Raw genomic sequence first — 19,999 nt, 5'->3', positions numbered from 1 at the left:
GGGACAAGGAGGGAGAAAGGCTGGGAGACATACACTGATGTGAGAGAGGAAACACAGATTGGATGCCTCTTGCACACGCCCCCACCGGGGACTGGGCCTGCAACCCGTCATGTGCCTGAACCAGGAATCAAACTCTAGTGACTTTCACTTTGTAGTCTGATGCTCAACCAAGTGAGCCACACTGGTCAGGGCTGTATTTTAAAATGAATATTTCAGAATGATGTGGAATTTTGTTTGCTTTTCATAAATAAAACAGACTAGTAAGGGTAAATGCTTGGAATGCTTAGTCAGACACTACAAAGAACATAATTTCATCTTTGCCCTCGAAGAGTGCCTAAATGGTTTCTAATACGCGTGTCTGTCTGTGGCACAGGTTAAGAGCACTGAGAGGTAGATTGTGATGGTACAATAATGAAGTACAAAATGCTGTGGATGCAGGAGACAGTGATTGGTTCTAATTGAGAGGGCAGAGAGGTTTGGTATTTGGGCTAGGGCTTCAAAAATAAGTAGAAATTTAACAATTTGAGTTGGGAAAGAAGACTTTCTAGTCCAGGGGTCCACAAGCCATCCATCTATGGATGATCCATAGACCAAATCTGGCTCACCACCTGCTGTTGTAAACAAAATTTTATTGTATCACATCCATGCTCATCAGATTGCATGTTTATTTTGGTTGCTTTTGCATTACATTGACAGAGCTGAGTCGTTATTCTGAGATTGTATGGCTCACAAAACAAAGGAAAAGTTTGCTGACCTGGATTTGTACCAGGGATGTCCAACTTTCTGCAGTGAAGGAAGTGTTCTGTGTTTGCCCTACCCAATATAGTAGCCACTACTCAGCGTGCCCACTGAGCACTTGAAGTGTGGCTGGTGCAATTAAGGAACTGAATTTTTAACTTCATTTAATTTTAATTAATATAAATAGTGACTGTGTCTTGTGGCTACTGTTGCATTGTGCAGATCTAGACTACAGGGATAACATGAGCAAAGGCACAAAGCTAGAGGAATGTTGATAGGGTAACTGTGATTTGTAAGGTAAGTGACAGCATCCAATAGGAGATAAAAATTATAAGGGCCAGCTCATATTAGGCTTCGAAAGGAGATACACTTTACTCTCTAAGCCATAGAAAACCATCAGAATTTTCTGAGTGGTGCTGTTACAAGTACAGATGTTTAGTAGAAACATAGTTCTGAAAGCCTTACTAAAGAACAAGTATTAGGATGAATTTGGGAAGAAGGTACAGGCCTGAAAATGGGAATAGTAAGTTAGGGGTATGTTTGAAGGACATTTTGGAGGTAGAACTAAACCATGTCATTTATGGCCCAGACTGATATTTTTGAGAAAGAAAGGGGCATTATACTATGTGAGTGCTGGGCTAAAAGCTGTAAACTGGACTTTCCCAGGTAAAGTAGGATGCACTTTCATTCTAATAGAATAAGATGTGATAAATACAGTTAGAGTAAAACAAAGGTCTAGTTTACATGATTAAAAAGATGGGGATATTATGATTGAACTGGAGAACGAAGTAGGAAAGAGGACAGATTTGTAGGATGAAGAGATTGGTTTTGGACCTGTAAAATTTGAAGTTGTTGACTGAACAACACTCGGCCGATTCTCTCAAATATTTTTTTTATTAACAGATTCTGAAATTCACATTCATCTTTTAAAAAGCAAGTAGGCAAAAATGGTTTTCTTTTGTTTTCTAGATTGGAGTCTACTGCACACACATCAGAGAGCTCAGAAGAATTCCTGGAGGAAGAACAGGAACGGAGTGTGATTGAATTTGAGGATGGAAGTGGTGACAAAGATGCTCGCTCAGCACCAGAAACCCAGCCACACTTGGAGAAGCAAGATGGTGAAAAGGTTGGAGATCACATACTAAATAAAATGAGTGGAAATAAACTAAATTTTAACTTTCTTAATCATAGATTGTTAGATAAATATAATTAAATATTTTAGAATTGTAGTAGAAATAGTGTGTAAATGTTAAAAAGTATATATCTATATTAAACAAATTCAGGTACTGGAATTGGGGAAAGGCTAAAGTTACAGGTATAATTTTATTTCAAAGAGTTTATAAAAGTTTGTCTCACAACAAAGATAAAATAGACATTGTTTAAGTAGTAAGGGACCTCAGTACATTTAAAACATAAATTAATTTTTGGAATTACACATATTTAAGAAGTGATATAAATGATGTCTGCCTTACAGAACCAGTTAGAATGCCTTAAGTTCCATCAGGTACTCAATTTCAACCCTAGCTGATGAACAAATTCCTGGGGAAAACACTAAATTCATTTTTTTTTTAAACACTAGAAAATCTGGTTTGATATTTTTCAGCTCCTCAAGTATTTGCCTCTATTTTCTTTTATCTTCTTTATTCATTTCCTGTCCTTCTTTTCTTTTCTTTGATATCTTTAATCTTTTACTTTTTTACAGATTTCTTTTTTTTTTCATATGTCCTTTAAAAACTCTACCTGTTTGCCCAGTCCAGCCAGTAGCTAAACTAGAGAAACTACATTACCAAGTTTACTTTTTAAACTAAAACCAGTTTAGCTTCCTCTACTTTTGAAACTATATTTTTAAATGGCATTTCTTCTTTTCTTGTAGAAAATTGGAAAAATAAAGTGCATTTTTAAAAAGAGTTATGGGTTGCTTCCATGTCTTGGCAATTGTAAATAATGCTGCGGTGAACACATGTGTACATATATTCTTTCGACTTAGTGTTTGGGGTTCTTTGGGTATATACCCAGAATTGGAATTGCGGGGTCATAAAGCAGTTCTATTTTTGATTTTTTGAGGGAACTCCATACTGTTTTCCACAGTGGCTGCACAAATCTGCATTCCCACTACAGTGCACTAGGGTTCCTTTTCTCCACATCCTCACCAACACTTGTTTGTTGATTATTGATGATAGCTATTCAGCTATTCTGCCATATGGTATCTTACTGTAGTTTTGATTTGCATTTCTCTGATTAGTGACGGTGAACAACTTTTCATATGTCTGTTAGCTATTAGTATGTCTTCTTTGGGGAAGTATCTATTCAGGTGTTCTGCCCATTTTTAAATTGAGTTGTTTTTCTGGTGTTGTCTGGGTTCTTTATAAATTTTGAATATTAACCCCTCATCAGATGTGTCATTGGCTAATATATTTCCTCACACACTAAGTTAGTTTGATGTTCCTATTTGTTTTTCTTTTGTTTTCCTTGCCTGGGGAGATAATAGCAAAAAACACATTGCTAAGAGAAATGCGTGAGATTTTACTGCCTATGTTTACTTCCATGAGTTTTATGGTTTTGGGTCTTACATTTAAATCTGTAATCCATGTTGAGTTTATTCTTGTATATGGTATAAGAATATGGTCTAGCAACCAAGTGTCCATGAATAGGTGAGTGGACAAAAAAAGCTGTGATACATTTACATAATGGAATACTACTTGGCTGTCAAAAGGAAGGAAATCTTACCTTTTCCAATAGCATGGATGGGCCTAGAGGGTAATGTGCTAAATGAAATAATTCAGACAAAGATAAATACCATGTGATTGCTCTTATATGTGGAATCTTATGAACAAAATAAACAAAATAAAGAGAGACTCATAGATACAGAAAACAGACTGACAGTCATTAGAGGAAAGGGGGTTAGGAGGAGTGGGTGAAAAAGGTGAAGGAATTTAGCAGCACAAATTGGTAGTTACGAAATAGTCACAGAGATGTAGATTATAGCATAGGAAATATAGTCAGTAATATTGTGAAAAACATGACTAGGGCCAGGTGGGTATTTGAAGCAGCAGGGGGACCACTCTGTATAGTACATAATTTTTAAAACTATTTTGCTACAGAATAATACTGAATATAAACTAAAACTAAAAAATTGTAAAAATAAAAAAGATTTATGTGCACGTAGATGGTTATAGGTGTATATATTTGTTTATTTGTCTTTTAAAAGCATAATAGTATACTGTACATGCTTCATGTAACTGGTTTCGTTTGCCCAGCAAGTACATCGAGTGCATCCTGTTGTAGGTCGCCAGTGACACATTCCTTCAGTTGCAGTGTATCTCCTCACCTAGACTGGCCTTTTCCACAGTATTCTCTGGGCCCTAGCTTTATAACACTACTGTATTTTGGTTTCTTGGTTTTCCTGTCTTTGAAGTTTTGTTTAGGATTTATTTATTTATTTTTTTGACTTCTGCTTTTCCCCCTTTATTTATGGATATTCTAAAAGACAGTTCTTTCTGCTCTTTGTTTATGTGCTCTCTCTTTTGAAAATGCATCCAGCCCAATGGCTTAATAAGGGAATGACCAATAACTCTAGACTTTCAATATTTATGCAGAGTATAGTCTCATAATGCTACTTGCCTTCTCAGGCAAGTATTTCTGTTCACACAAATGTCTTTTTTCATCTTAAATTCAACATAATCTCTGGCCTTTTCACTTGTATGTTGAGACTTTTTTCTTCTCATCTTTCCTCCTCCCCTAAACAAAAACTGACTGGACTGAGTTTTTCTCTTCTGTTGTTTGTTACTTTAGTCACCAAAATTCTATTTTTTTAATCTTTTTTCTTTCTCATTTACTTTCTTTCTTAACCTTCTTTTTTTTAACATTTCTCCTACCCTAGTTGGTCCTTTTATGAGTTTTATTGTAATTACCTTCTGTGTGCAAGCTATTTATACTATCAGGCTAGATTAATTTTTCCAAGTCCCTGATTTCAGTTTCCCTATGGAAAAGGTTATTTATATGATTTCAGGGGTTCTGTATAATCCAGCCAAATCTATTTCTGAACATTTGTTTTCTTATTTTTAAAATAGTAATAAAATGCCCTCCATTAGAATGTCACTAGGATTAGAAGTATTAAACATTAAACAGAAGTGTTGTAAATTGATAAACATTGGGAAGAAGGTTTGCAGGAATTGGCACTTGTGTTATGAGATTACTTTTCTATATTTTAATGTAATGTAAGGAGCAGGACTGGTCAAAAATGACCCTGGGTTGACTCTACAATGAACTGAGATTGGGGGCTCTTTCTCCCTACACAAAGCTGTAGGCAAACTCAGCTCACACAAGATTGCTAGTGTTTCTTCCCTCTGGCAGGGTAACTAACTACCCACAGGCCCCAAAGATAGTAGGTGGTGGACAGCTAGTGTTCTGTAAAGAGGTAGCACTACACCTAGACTCTCTCTCTGATGCCTTATTACTGAAAAGGTTCCTCCCATGATTACCCTATAAGGAAGAGCAAGAAGGGGCAGGGTGTCATTACCAAATCTCAGTCCCACACTGTGTCCACTGTGCATCTGGGTCCTGTCCTCTCTCTCCATGAGAACAGGGGGAGCTTGAGGACACTTAAGGATTTTCTTTTACTGACCCTGCCTCATAAGTTTCCCCTTTCCCTCCAGTAAGACTATTCTCTAACCCCTGCCCTCTAATGTAGTAGAATTTATTTTGAGTCCTGGTGCATGACGGATAGGCACTGAGAATGGCTCCATCTGGCATGAAAAATAAGTTAGTCTGTAATTGTGTCCTGACTTATTTTTTTTTCTCCCAATGGTGTAGGAATCTGAATTAGAGCCTATGAATGGTGAGATAATGGATGATAGTCTTAAGACCTCTCTTATAACTGAAGAGGAAGACTCCACTAGCGAAGTTTTAGATGAAGAATTAAAATTGCAGTCTTTTAATTCCAGTGAAGACTCTGCAAATCTTGTTCCACTGATGGTAGAATCTTCAAAACCCTCTGAGGCTATTGCACAGGAAAAGGTAAGAGGGAAGTAACCTAAATTTTAATAGTTAATATATTCCAGTGTTGGTGACATTGGAGAGGCAGTGTAATATGTGTGTTTTCCTCCACCTTAACATGCACAGTCCTTTAGGAAAATGAAATTTTAGACTAGATTTTACAATGATACAATCAGTAATATTCCATAAATCAAATCTTTGTAACCTTATTCATTCTTACTAAATGAGTTTTACTTTGTAGAGGGAAAAGATTAGAAAAATGGATAAAAAGTATTTACCAACTATCTGAATACCTACTGCTTACACAGTCATTTTAATTTGTTTTAATTAGGGAGACAGATTATTCGGAAAAACTTGATGGAATATTTTAAAAGAAATTTAATTTTTTATTTTGAATAGTTCAATTTAAGGCTAAAAACCTATTGTATAGCATTGTTTTATTAGCATCTTACATAAATAAGTGAATAAAATTTCCATTGCCCATACCTGGCATCTAACTAAACCACAGTCGAACTTAGTAGGGCGGCACAGTGTCAAGTCCCACGGGGCTCTTGGTTCTGGCTCCAGTAACACCAAGAAAGTAAACACTTTTGAGTTGAATCATGACTTTGAAGAATCTTGATATGAAGATTAAAATATTTTAAGTACTTTCTGAGGTAAAATTATTCCTTTTGTTATATCTTTAAAACAAGAACTTAATGTATCCAAATTATCAAAAAGACAGTTTTGAAGAAATTGAGCTGTATTCAGAATGTGTACACCATTAACTAAAGTAACAAGCAATGATTAAAATGTAGTTCATTGTCGTTACATATTAGTTTCTGAAAATAATTTGTGTAAGAACTATATTGCAAAAGTTTGTTCACCAGGTCTTTTATTTTTAGACCTCGCATGTAACTGACTCAGAAATGTTGCTAGAGGAAGGCTCATCGGATGAGAAGGGGCACACAGAAGAGAAGCTGCCGCTAGTTTCAAGAAAGAAGGCACATTTTGGAAGTTCGGACAATGTTGCTACTGTCCCAAATGAAGAACGATCTGACAGTGGTTTTCCAAACTCTGTAATAGCTGAATTGTCTGAAGAATCAATCTCTGAAAATTTATCACCCAACACTACTTCCTCACTGGAAGACCAGGGCGAAGAGGGGGTACCCGAACCCCAGGAAACATCTACAGCTCTTCCTCAGAGTTCTTTGATAGAGGTTGAACTTGAAGATGTGCCATTTTCGCAGAATGCAGGACAGAAGAACCAGTCAGAGGAGCAGTCTGAAGCTTCTTCTGAGCAACTGGATCAGTTTACACAATCAGCAGAAAAAACTGTGGATAGCAGCTCAGAGGAGATAGAAGTGGAAGTCCCTGTTGTAGACAGGCGGAATTTAAGAAGAAAGGCCAAAGGGCATAAAGGACCTGGTAAGAAGAAAGCCAAGCTCGCCTGAATGAAGAAATGTGGATGATAAATCCTCTTCTTTGTAACGTAATTGTTTTTAAAATATGGTAATAAATAGCACGGGGCACAGGACAAAAATTCCAAAATCTCAATTTGAACTTATTTATGATGCAGTTTTTCTCTCCCCCTTAGGACCTAGGATTCACCATTGTTTTTAATTTTTCAGGCTATTTTGTGTAAATACAGTTTTTTATTTTTATTAATCATGTTTCAATTTTGGGAAACCAGATCATACTATATTTTCTTTAGTAGTTGGGGACATCTGATCATTAATATTTAGGAAATATAAATTAGAAAACTGAAAGTAGTAGACTTTCCATTACTTTTGGGGATCGCAGAAATCTTTTACACTAAGGGTTTTAAATAGTAAACTTGGTGAGGGTTCTAGAAATTTTAGCTTAAATGTCAAACTAATCAACATTTTTTACAATGTAGGCATGCCTAAACAAAAATATCAGTAAATTAGAATAAATAAAATTTCAGCTAAATGAGAGCACAAATTATAGAAATTTATGGTCAAAGGTTTATGAGGGTGGTATTTTGGCCTCTCAGTTCGTTGTTGTTGAGGATGCAGTTTCTTCCTTTGACTTCAGTGTCTGAATAGGTACAAACTTTCTAACTCACTCTTTACAACATCTAATATTAACAGTACTGCTAGGGATTTAACTCTGGCATGTAGGTACTAATATCATTACTTAAATTTTTTTTTTTCTAAGTTGGGGACTATACTTTTGTCCTCACCTAGTGAACATGGATACTTCAGAAATATGAGAACCCTTCCTAAGACTTCTCTTTAATCCTGCCACTGCCTTTATTCTAGAATCTTATTTATATTCCCCTCAGCTTTCATCCATTTCCCTAACACGTGGAGTGATTCCTGTCAAAAGATCTTCCTGCCTGCCTGCCAACTCATGCCCTTGGCATCCGTTTCTGGGTAGGTATGAAACTTAACCCCACAATCTTAGAGCTGGCAGGAGTATAGCTGCCCTAAGACCTGTAGTTACCAGAGCTTAAATCAGGTTGGACACTTTGGTTGTCCCTTTGATCTTGCTTACTCTTAATTTGTTCTGAGGACAGGTTACAAGCCAGCCTGCTAATCGTGTTGCCATAGCAAAGGACTTTGCCTAGGAAAAGGTTAAAAAAAAACCCTCGATTGTTAATTTTTATAGTTTATTTAGAAATGAACAAAATGGTTGTTCTTAGAATCCAAAGAGAATCTCAAAACAATACTATTCTTTGAAGTATTATGTATACTCAGATGTGTATTTAAGGTGAAGAATGCTTTGAAACTATTTAGATTGTTTTTAAAACAGCCTTGGTCCTTAATGAAAAAAATGTGTTAGGACTTTTTGTCATTATTTGAGGTGCTAAGGATTGATGTTGAGTTTTTTAGTCCACAGTCAGGTAATGTCATTAAATTTTATTTTGAGATGATGGTATTTTAGGAATTTCTACATTAAAATCTTTTAAACAGGCAAAATAGCAAACACCTCTATTTGTTGTAAAATTTGGAGTACTTGTATCCCCAAATTTTCTTTAATTATTGCTTGAGGTAAGCCAGAGTTCATGCTAAATGAAAATTATAGCACTTTTGCTATTTGGTTTCTCAAAAAAAAAGTGCTAAATAAGTAAAAGAAAAAGTATTAGTAATACTAGTTATCAAATGTTCATGCTTATACATTTTATTAAAAAATTTGTTAAAATCACAAGTAGAAAAATGAAGATTTAAGATTTAGTAAGTTTTTGTTCTTAAACTTTTCATTTTTATTATAATAGATAAAAATCTAACATTTTACTTTCTTATTTGGATTATTCATTTTCTTTAAAAAGGTGTAATTTAGGAAGATTGAGCTCACTGACAATGCTTGATGTCTGAATATAGTTGCTGAGTTTACAAAAAGAAATGTTTAGTAATTCATATTTGATTGCTATTCATATTTGATTTAACAGTATAGACTTGTTAAACATGTTCGGTTTATTCTTAAAAAAGAAGTGCATTTTAAGCAATTTCAAAACTTTTTTCCAGTACTCAAGAAAACTTGTTACATGTTATCTCTAACAGAAAATGTTATTTTGACATTTTCCTTGGTAAAGGAAAGTTGGGTCATATGGAAAAACCTGACTTTCACATTAACATAATTCATTTTTAGTAAATGAATTCTATAGTCAGTGAGTATAGAATTTATATCAAAATATATCCTCAACAATGAAACTAAATTTCATCAGAATACTTAGAGTTTTTGCAAGGCATTAGAAAAACTTTCAGATTAGAGGACGGAAATCTGGTTTCAGCCAGCTAGTCTAGTTGCTAAGTGTCCAGTCACATCCTGTAGTCCTTTGTGAGCTGTTTTCTGTTTAGAGGTCTTATTCGTGGAGAAAGGAGTTCACTTCAGTTTGTGTAAATACATATATATTTCCTTGTGTAATATAAAGCAGACAGTTATCAAAATTTTAGTTGTACTTTTGTTTATTAAAGTGCTAGACATCACAGAAATAAGTATATTTAAGAATTTATTATAAAGCTCCTCTACAATTTTAAAGGTGAGAGGGTCTGTTGTGATTTTATATAAAATCAAATAGCATGAGAGAATATCAGTCATCTGCTTAAATTGTGTCTATATTCATGGTGTTCCCATTAAGCACAGAGAATTTCACAGGAAGGATAACAACTAGTAATTAATGGTTCACTTTTTGATGACCACCAGAACACTACACTACCTAAAATGGTTTCAGTGACTTTAGAAACATATTGGAGGTTTATGATTGCAGTAAATTGAGCAGCTACCAAGTGACTCATATTTGCTCTTATGTTCTGCTTCACCCTTAGGGATTACCTTCTAAAATTTGGTCACACCAGCAAACTGAAACAGATTCTTAATGTGTAAATAAAGAATTTATACTAACATTACTCATCTGTGTAACAGTATTTTACAATTTCTGCCTTGTATGTCCACTAACTTCAGTATTGTGTTTAAGGTGTTATCCAGTATTTTATGGGTGTGGTTAGTTAATGCTTCTGTTTGCGTATTTACTATCAAACTTTCTTTGTACAATATAGTTAACTTGCTTATTTTTGGTTCTAAAAAATAAGCAGACCTTAGTTCTGTAGTATCAAGTGCTTACCTTTAGTTGTTTTGTTTTCACCTCCCAAAACCTAAGTTACTTACACATTCCCCATTTCTATTACTGGCAAAATCATTTGTTAAAATCTAATTGTGAGAAAGGTTCAGCTTCTGTTTCCCTGAAGTAATTGTATTGTTATACTGGATAGTCATTTCCAAGGAACTAGCCTAGCCTTTCTTTTCCTAAGTGTCTGTATTCTAAAACTTACACTGTTTATAGAACTTAGAAAAGGTTATATTACATTATTCAGAATAGCAAGTCTTACTGAAGTACTCGTTTGTTTTCTTGATAGTTTTTTTTTCTTTTAAGTTTAAATAGTAATTAAACCTATATTTTGTGATTGTTTCTGGTCTGTGTTTTGAAATTCTTTTTCTTTTCCATAATTTCATTGATGTTTAGATACTTAATTTGTTTAGACATTAAAATGATTTTGTTAAAGGCACAGTTAATCAATCAGACTGTTGTACCTTTAAGACAGACTTTAAAAAAATAAACCAAATTTAAAACAATGATTATAGATTAATATAGATACCCTATAATAAAGCCACAAACATATAATTCATATCACAAAAGTGCTTTGACCTAGTTATAATGCTAACATTATCTTTTTTATGTTATATGTGACTATCAATATATTTCCCTTAAAGGATCATTTTCCCTGAACTTATTTAAACAAGTATTTCCAGTTCTGAAAATATACTACCTTAAGTTTAGAACATAGAAAATGCTCGAGTATAAACATTTTGGTGTTTTTTCATGTTTTAAATAGAAAACAGTTCTGAGTAGGTATTATAAATGATGAAAGAAGAAAATTTTTAGAATACTAACTACTGATTTAATGTCTGAAGTTAAGAATTATAGGTGAAAAGACTTAAGTAAGTTCTTCTGAATTCGATTTAGTGTAATGTACCTTTTCTTGTGTATCTTTAATGTGAATACTTTATAAAGGTAACAAACATTACCAAGTGTGTTAATGCTACAGTTCTTAGGATTAATGATGAATAATGAGGTTATAGATAGACTTTTACAGCCTAGACCCCATACTAAGTGCGCACTCTTAGGATAAAAGGTATTTTCAACTACACTGGCTTTTCCAGAAATGACAGATACTGATGAAGCAGGATATTGCTTAAACTGCCTTTTTTTTTTTTACCATTTAATTTCATGAATAGCTAAATGATAAACAGACCCAAAAACAAATACCAATTAGTAAAACTGGGCCATTTTAATGTTCTTTACAATAAAACAGTTCTCCTGATGACTGCAAACATGTAAGCCATTGTAGTAATTGAAGTATGCAGAAACATCACAGTCACATTTTCCTGATTGGTGCATAGTCTTCCAATAATTACAGGGAGTTATTTGTATGAAACTGCTGTCAAACCAGTAAGACTGCATTTATACATCCATCGTTCTCAGGATTATTGGTAACCTGGGCATATTTTCCTAAGGAAACAAAAGGGAGAAAAAGAGAAATATTAGCTAATAAAAATTTTAAAGAATATATTGTTCCCAATATTTCTAATTTATCACTTTTAGGAGTTATAAAACATATTCTTCCCTTTCTAAGAATAATAAAGTTTAGACATATCTGGGCACTAAAAGCAAACAATAAGAAAACGAGGGGAAAAAATTTATAATTGCTACATGACACATTTCAGTTTTTAATTATTGCTGAAATAGTGTGGCTGTTTGATGTATGTTCCCCTCCCTCACTCATGGTTAATTTATTGTATATTCTTCCAATATTTTTTAGTTATAAGCACATCTCTACATTTGCATAGACATCCCTCATAATTAATGCTTCTTTAAATAAACAGCATCAAAATCTAGCAACGCAGTACATCAAAATCTAGCAACGCAGTACACTGCATAGCTCAAACCAATAAGCTAAATTAAAAAGCATTATATTCAAAACTACTTTTTCTACAAAAAGTATTCTTTCTAAAAGTTTAAATCTGATTTATACCAAGTTTTAACCTATCTAGCTCTTATGCATTAAGATTTGCTGGGTACTTTGTCAACTTGAAAATTTCTATTTTCAGGATTAGAAGAGTAACACCCCCATACTAAAAAATTTACTTACCCCAAATAACCTTGCCTCCTTGTGTCACCAGGCCCAACTCGCTTACGTTCACCTCGATGACAGTACCTTTGGTAATAACACCCAAAGTTGTATAAAGTGGGGATGAGGGATTCTTCTTTACACCAAGTATTGGCAGGCAAAAGGTGGCTTTCAGTTCAGGATGTGTTACATGCGCCTTCTTGAAACGTAAACCCTAGTAAGTCAAACACAAGAATGTTAAGAGAGTCCAAAATGTTAACTACGAGTAATAATTTTTTTGTTTTGCTTCTCTTCTTCCAATAGCCTCAAAACAAACAAACAAAAAAACCCCAAACAACATGTATTAATGTAAACTCTGAAGGCATCAAATAAAAATACTTACTAAAAATCTGAGTTACAGGATAAATATAATTCCCCCTATTTAAAAACAACAAAACTAGGATTAGCAGGTTAAAGGACTCGTTCCCAGGTTACATGGTGTATGGATGGAATCAAACTTTAAACATGATGATTCCAAGTCCATGGTCATATTTCTTCCATGATAAGAAAGCAAGCAGGTGGTCAGCTTTCTTTACACTGATGGTAACACTGGTCGCAGACTGGAAGATTCCAGAGGAGTCTGTTACAAGAGACCATAGTCACCTAGTAACCCAGATACGATCTTTAGAGTGTAGCACATTAAAAAACCACAACACTTTGCAGTCTCTTAAATATGATAATTACTTATATATATCAGGCAAAAGATACTAAATCAAGTTCTTAGTAATGCAGTCATTAATCAAGCTGGTAAAAAAATTGTACCATTCAGAATGCCATCTGATTAATTCACATTTAAGATATTCACACTAAGATATATCTATATCTGTATCTGCCCAGCTACTGAAAGCCAAGAGGAGCTGGTCTGGTATATGCTGTCCCTGTAGAACTTGATAAGGCTACCAAACTGTAAATGATTATGAATATGAAATCAAAACAAGGGAGTCCATGATGTAATCTAGTGCTGGGTGGACATTTCCTGTAAATAACCAGACAATGAACATTTTAGGCTTTGCAGGCCATATGGTCTCTTGAAACTACTCAAACTGTGCAGGAAAAAAACTGCCACAGACAATATGTAAATGAACACGCATGGCTGTGTTCCATAGAACTTTACTGACAGAGATAAGCTGTTTGACATTTTAATCCATTAAAAATTTATTTAGAGCTTTTTTTATGAGAAATTTATTTATGAGAGCTTGCGTAACACCACCAACCTTCCTCTCTGATTATTCTTTGTTTCTCTAAGCAGGCTGGATATCCAGTTGGGAGAATAATTCAGGCTGTTTAAAGGATTTTGCAAAACTGTATCTTAAATTATATTGGGTAGGGGACACTGGTTTTGGCCATTGTTGCTATCAATATCAACAGAAAGTAAAGCCCCACTTTTACACTAAATTCTCTTTTTGCAATGATTACATACTGAATGTTTTCAGAAGCATTACTACTTTCCTTCTTGAACCAGAATTGACTTGAACAAAGACCTACTCAAGTTTTTAAATCTTCTCAGACAAGTCATTAGGCACTTGCATAGTAGAACACCTGTATGGTAGAATATTTATTGAATGAGTAAAATGACTTCATTTGGAACATAAAGATACTAATACATAATTTTTAAAAGTCAAGATTTACTGACAATGAAAATTCTTTTTTTGTCTCAAATCACTTATGAAGGTGAAGATAAGATTTTTCATGGTACAGGAAAGTCCTAAGTAATACCTACCACTAACTTAAAATACCAAAAATAGCCTTAAAATGTCTTTCAACCTGTTTTTCATATCAATGTAGGAATTCCAGGAAATTGCAATGTACTTTATCTTGTTTAACAAAGGAACTAATATTGAAGCCACTGCACTCTTGCAAGGGACTTACCATTGGTCTAATGAATCTTTCATATTTAGGTGGTTTTCTAGTAAAGCCATCTCCAACAAAGCACACTTTAGTAACCATCCTCTTCCATGCTTTTTTCTTTCTCTTTCCTGTTCGAATAACTTTTAATACCTCTGTTTCTCCCTGGGCACGAACTTTGGGCAGAGGGACTTCCCATTTTCCCTAAAAATAGACCACAGTTAAAATTTATATTGTTAGTAAAAGACAATGAGGACTTCAGGTCAAGATGGAGGCGGAGACAGACACGCTTCGCCTCCCCACACAACCACAGATTTACAACGAGGCCTCAGAACAACACCCAGAACCATCAGAAAACTGAGCAATACAGAAGTCAGACAACCAAGGATTTAAAGGCACATTCATCCAGACAGGTAGGAGGGGTGGAGATGTGGTGTGGTTTGGAGTGGCAGCAGAGAATGGGCAGTCTATCTCTCTCTCCCTCACTCTCTGCCTCTTACACACACACACACACACACACGCACACACACGCACACACAGAGTAGATAAAAATCAGGAGGGGTACCTTGGCAGTGAGCTACCCCAGCCCTAAGCCAGACTGCGCAGCTCAGGTTTCCCACTCCAGGAAGACAAATCCCTGTAACTTCTGGCTGTAAAAACCAGTGGGGGTTGGTATGGTGGAAGAAAATGCCAGATTTTCAGGAGACCCTGCTTAAAAGGCCCACATAGACCTAGAACACACGCAGACCCAGTCCCTCGAATTCACCAAGGCAACAGCAGGAAGGGCACCAGTCACTTATGGGGAGTAAATGAAATGGCTGGAAACGGTAAGTGCCAGGCAAACCTCCAGAAGCCAGGCAGCAGCACTGCCCCCTTTCCAAGCCCTCCCCCAACAAAGTGCCACAAAGTAGTCAAGCAGGTAGCCCTGCCTTGGCAATTACCTAAGGCCTCACCCCACACGTTTACAGGTGCCCGTTCTACAATAGGCCACACCACTAAGACAAGAAGTCAAACTCTATCTTATACACAAAGCAAACAGGGAGGCTGCCAAATTGAGGAGACAAAAGAAATAAAGCCCGAATGAAAGAACAAAACTCCAGAAAAAGAACTAAACAAAACAGAGATAACCAACCTATCAGATGCAGAGTTCAAAACACTGGTTATCATAATGCTCAAAGAACTCACTGAGTACAGCAACAACATAAACAAAAGAAATGAAGGCTACACTAAGTGAAATAAAGAAAAATCTACAGGGAACCAACAATGGAGGGGATGAAGCTGAGATTCAAATCAACAAATTGGAACATAAGGAAATAAGCATTCAACCAGAACATCAAGAAGAAAAAAGACAAAAAAAAATGAGTATAGTTATAAGGAGCCTCAGGGACATCCCCAAACACACCAACATCCGATAAATAGGAATGCCAGAAGAAGAGGAAAAGCAAACAATTGTAAACTTACTTGAAAAAAATAAAGAAAATTCCCCTAATTTGGTTAAGGAAATAGACACTCAAGCCCAGGAAATGCAGAGAATCCAAAAAAAGTTGGACCTAAAGAGGACCATACCAAGACATCAATAATTAAAATGCTAAAGGTTAAAGATCAAGAATCTTAAAAACAGAAAAAAGGCAGAGTTACCTACAAAGGAGTTCCCATAAGACTGTCAGCTGATTTCTCAAACTTTGCAAGCAAGAAGGACTGGGCAAAAAGTGTTTCAAGTAATGAAAAGCAAGGACCTATAACCTAGATTATTCTATCCAGCAAACCTATCATTTAGAATTGAAGGGCAGATGAAGTGCTTCCCAGACAAGGTAAAGCTAAAGGAGTTCATCATCACCAAGCCATTATTACACGAAATGTTAAAGGGACTTATTTAAGAAAAAGATCAAACTATGAACATTAATAGGTCAACAAATTTACAACGGTCAATAACTGAATCTGAAAAGACAAGCTAAGCAAACAACCAGAACAGGAATAGAATCATATATACGAAAATCATTTGGAGGGTTATCAGTGGGGAGGGAGGAGGAGGAGAATGGAGAAAAAGGTGCAGGGATTAAGCATAATTGATAGAAGACAGACGGGGGCATGTTGAGAAGAGTAGAGGAAATGGAGAAGCCAAAGAACTTAATATGCACAACCCATGGACATGAACTTAAGGGGGGGAATGTGTTGAGGGAGGGAATGGTGGTACCAGGCAGAGGGGGCAAAGGGGGAAAAATTGGGACAACTGTAAAAGCATAATCAGTACAACTTATTTTTTAAAAAATGAGAAAAAGTCAAGTATTTTTTAGTTGTATAAAGAAGTAATTCACTTTTTTCCTTAACCAACAAGATTTTGGCTTCAGTTGTTTTCTAGAGGTCTGCACTGTCTCCTCACAAACCCTCAAATAATTGAAACATTTACTATACATCATAGGTACACTAAATAAAATCGTTTGCTTAAGCTAAAAATCTCAACGCCTTATTATGGATGAAAAATACTACATGTAATAAGGTGGTGACTCTCAAGGCAGTGTATGTGCTTAGTACTAAGTAGTTAAAAGTGTAAAACTAGAAGTGTGTCTCCATCTTTTAACATATCTGTATTTCTACCTCAAGTGGGTTTTTAGATTATATTACTAGTAGGACAAAATCATCACCAGATATTTTCTACTTCCTTAAAATGCAAATTCTACAAGGAAAAACTGAAGCAATGCAAGCCAGTAGCAAGAATTCCATATTTATTACTAACACATAGGTTCTAGAGGATATCCCACACTTCATAGATTCATGACTGTGTAGAATGATTTACAATCTCCTGGACTTGGTCTCTTCATCTAAAATGAGGAGGGGTTAACTAGAATGTTTCTTTTAGTGGTGAAGTTCTACCACTCTTAATTTTGAATAATTACACACCAATAAACAAGCAGTACCATCTTAAAAATCAAATTTGGAGACTGTAAGGTCTTTAAATATAGTTACCACATATTTTGCTGCTACCTGGACTTCTCTCGATCTGTCCACAGGTGTTTAAAAAATAGTATCTAGGCCCTTTTTGTTGTTTTCAGTGCAATCCAGAAATATTTTTTTAAAACTGAATTTTTATTTAAGTTCAATCACTTGAGGATGTTTTCCACCATCCAACTTTTTGACCAATTTTGACATACTGCAGGACAGCATAAGCAAGAAGCAGTTGTACCTTTCACAACAGCACGGCATTAGCTATCAAGTACAGGAAGCTATTAAAGTACTAAATTTGAGATTTGCTGCTTGCTTTTTGTTTTTAAGTACTTTTTTAAAAATCTAGAGATAAGAGCCCTGGCTGGCGTAGCTCAGTGGATTGAGCTCAGGCTGCGAATCAAAGTGTCGCAGGTTCGATTCCCAGTCAGGGCACATGCCTGGGTTGCAGGCCATGCCCCCCAGCAACCCCACACTGATGTTTCTCTCTCTCTTTCTCCCTCTATAAAAATAAATAAAATCTTTAAAAACTTTTTTAAAATAACATTTAAAAATATCTAGAGATAAGTGGCTTTCTAATAAAATTAAAAATAAAAAAACCCCCCTCCCATTAAAAATTAAAATGTGCTAGTTGATGAAAAAGCAATTTTACTGACTTCAATATCTTAGTGGGGAATATGGTAGTTGGACCTCATGTTTCCAATTAAATTGGAGAAACAAAGAATGCCAAGTTTAAATTTAAGTAATTCTCCTGAACAAAAAAGAAAAAGACTTTATTATTTTATTGCTTACCGCTTTCTCTTTTCGTTTTTGTTTAATCATATTGGAAAGTACTTTAGCTCGGGACTGTCCCTCTCTGTCCAGTAGATAGGCAGGTACAGCTCCTTGAGGCGTCTTTTCATCATTCTTTTGTTTGGTGTTTCTCTTCTCATGCATCTTAATACTACCAAGAAGGACAAAAGATTGTAATTTTTAGTAACTATCACTCAAAAGATGTTAACTTACTACAACAAATAAATGATCACTTACGTCTTCTTCATTTGTATTTTCTCAGCATGGCGCTGTTTATGGTAGAGCTTAGCCTTCAGACCAATCATCTTTTTTGCCTTCTTTGAACGTTCATGAGCCTCCCGACCTTCCTTTTTTCTCTTTTTCTCATGGTAATCCAAACGATATCCATAGCGCTTACGGTGTAACTCAATATACTCGTTTTGTGGCTATAAAGATGCAAGAAACAATTTCTTTTGAGCAATGTGTGAAGCACAGAATACCACGTATCACCGACATGTTCTCTCCCTTAAATAACTCTTCTAGTATTAGGCCTACTCACATCATGTGTGTTAAATAAATTTTGATCCTTGATGATATGAGGCATCAGGATCTACATCTAATAATCTCAGTGAAAGTTACTGAAGGGAACTGTCCAAAATCCACTGAACCACAAAAGGCATGATCTGATCCAGGATCTCATACAGTTGTAGGTTTTGACACTGTACAACTGTTTAACCACCAAAATCAAGATAGAAAATATTTTCTTCCCTCCAGGAAGCTGCCTTGTGTCAATCCTCTTTTGCCAATCTGATTTCTAGCTCTAAGTTTTGCCTTTCCCAGAATGAAATTGAAGTCGAATCTATAGTATGTAACTTTTTGCATCTAGCTTTTCACTTGGCGTAAGGCTTTTGAGATTCCCCATGTTGTTGCATGTACTGGCACATTATTCCTTTTTTACTATCAAGTAGTATTACACTGTACGGATATACCACTATTTGTTTACCCAAGAAGTGATGGATATTTGGGGTTCCACCCCTGGGCCCGTTTTTAATGAATAAAAGGGCACATATGTGTCCATTTGGACGTATGCCAGCTGTTTTCCAAAGTGGCTATACTATTTTGCATTTCACCAGCAATAAACGAAATCCCTTTTGCTTTTAAAGTGCCTGTTGTATATGTCAATTTTGGTTTACTTTAAACACGCAGCCCCAGTCCATTTGTATTTTAAGACTGCAAAAATAAAATTATGATACAAAGCAACTCCATCGCGGAGAATAATTCTAAAACAATCAACAAGATAGTATGTATAGCAAGTTTTCAACTGCTATCACATAAACTTTACGGCAACTATGTGCAAGTTATGTGGAACGTCATGTTGCAGAGAAACAGATGTAGAAGAAAGGATCTGGCAGTCAGAACTATGCTGTGAGCCAGACTACGCATTTCATTAGATGCTTGGCCCGTGCCCTCAATTTCCTCATTTAAAAAATGAGGTGTCAGTGGGATTACTGCCTACGATATAGGGTTATCGTTAGGCGCTGGCACCAATGGCCACGCAACACGTCGCGAAATCAGGACTTTAAGAGTGAAACCTGTCTCGCTCTCAAACTTGTGTTCTGGCAAACGCCCCCTTCTGTGTCCCCAATGTGAAGTTTTTTCTTTTTTTTTTTTTCATTCCAAGGAGCCGACCTTTCGAAGTCTATCCTCATTCCCTTCAGCAGTACCTCACTTCCGCCTACCACGCCTCGCCCCCCACTCCAGAGCGTGGGGACCCCAGGGCCCACTGAACGCCCTATTTAACCAACGCCCGAGGCAACCTCCTCACCATGGTTACGGCAGCTGGGCTGCCGGGTGCAGTCCTCCGCGCGTTTAGAAGCGGTCAACTTTCGGGTGTCAGAGACCCACAATCCAACTCCACGCGCCCCGCGACAGGAAAGGAACACTTCTACGAGGACCGTCTCCAGTGAAAGCGCGGCATACTCGTTCCGAGTTTCCGTTCTCTGCTTCTAGCGTGAAGGGCGGAAGTTGCTGGCAGGAGG

The 19,999-nt window shown here is 35.9% G+C and overlaps 2 protein-coding genes across 6 annotated transcripts in view; one reads left to right on the top strand and one right to left on the bottom strand.

The window, feature by feature from the left end:
• Nucleotides 1-10,645, top strand: part of FAM169A (family with sequence similarity 169 member A) — a 57,448-nt gene extending 46,803 nt beyond the window's left edge. For all 5 annotated transcript variants that reach the window (XM_036020421.1, XM_036020419.1, XM_028511869.2 and 2 more), the window contains 3 exons: nt 1,708-1,864; nt 5,551-5,754; nt 6,618-10,645. In XM_036020421.1, the coding sequence (XP_035876314.1) occupies nt 1,708-1,864; nt 5,551-5,754; nt 6,618-7,166 (910 nt within the window). In that variant the 3' untranslated portion in view covers nt 7,167-10,645. The remainder of the gene's footprint in view (nt 1-1,707; nt 1,865-5,550; nt 5,755-6,617) is intronic.
• Nucleotides 10,646-10,667: 22 nt separating this feature from the next.
• NSA2 (NSA2 ribosome biogenesis factor) lies at nt 10,668-19,973 on the bottom strand. The gene is made up of 6 exons (XM_028504239.2): nt 19,786-19,973; nt 18,219-18,406; nt 17,982-18,132; nt 14,274-14,453; nt 12,387-12,579; nt 10,668-11,746 (listed from the first exon to the last, which is right to left on the bottom strand). Exons 1-6 carry the CDS (start codon nt 19,786-19,788, stop codon nt 11,679-11,681), a joined length of 783 nt encoding a protein of 260 aa, XP_028360040.1. The 5' UTR covers nt 19,789-19,973; the 3' UTR covers nt 10,668-11,678.
• Between the last annotated feature and the right edge of the window lie 26 nt (nt 19,974-19,999).

This window comes from Phyllostomus discolor, chromosome 3, assembly GCF_004126475.2.
Source record: "Phyllostomus discolor isolate MPI-MPIP mPhyDis1 chromosome 3, mPhyDis1.pri.v3, whole genome shotgun sequence".
NCBI classification, from domain to species: Eukaryota; Metazoa; Chordata; class Mammalia; order Chiroptera; family Phyllostomidae; genus Phyllostomus; species Phyllostomus discolor.
This window is presented reverse-complemented; position numbering and strand designations above follow the sequence as displayed.

Excerpts from the sequence above, each read along its gene's own strand:
- NSA2 (XM_028504239.2), bottom strand. Across the intron at positions 14,454-17,981 it reads AAAAACGAAAAGAGAAAGCG|GGAAAATGGGAAGTCCCTCT; the intron begins GTAAGCAATAAA and ends GTCTATTTTTAG. Across the intron at positions 12,580-14,273 it reads AAAGATTCATTAGACCAATG|GGTTTACGTTTCAAGAAGGC; the intron begins GTAAGTCCCTTG and ends TTGACTTACTAG.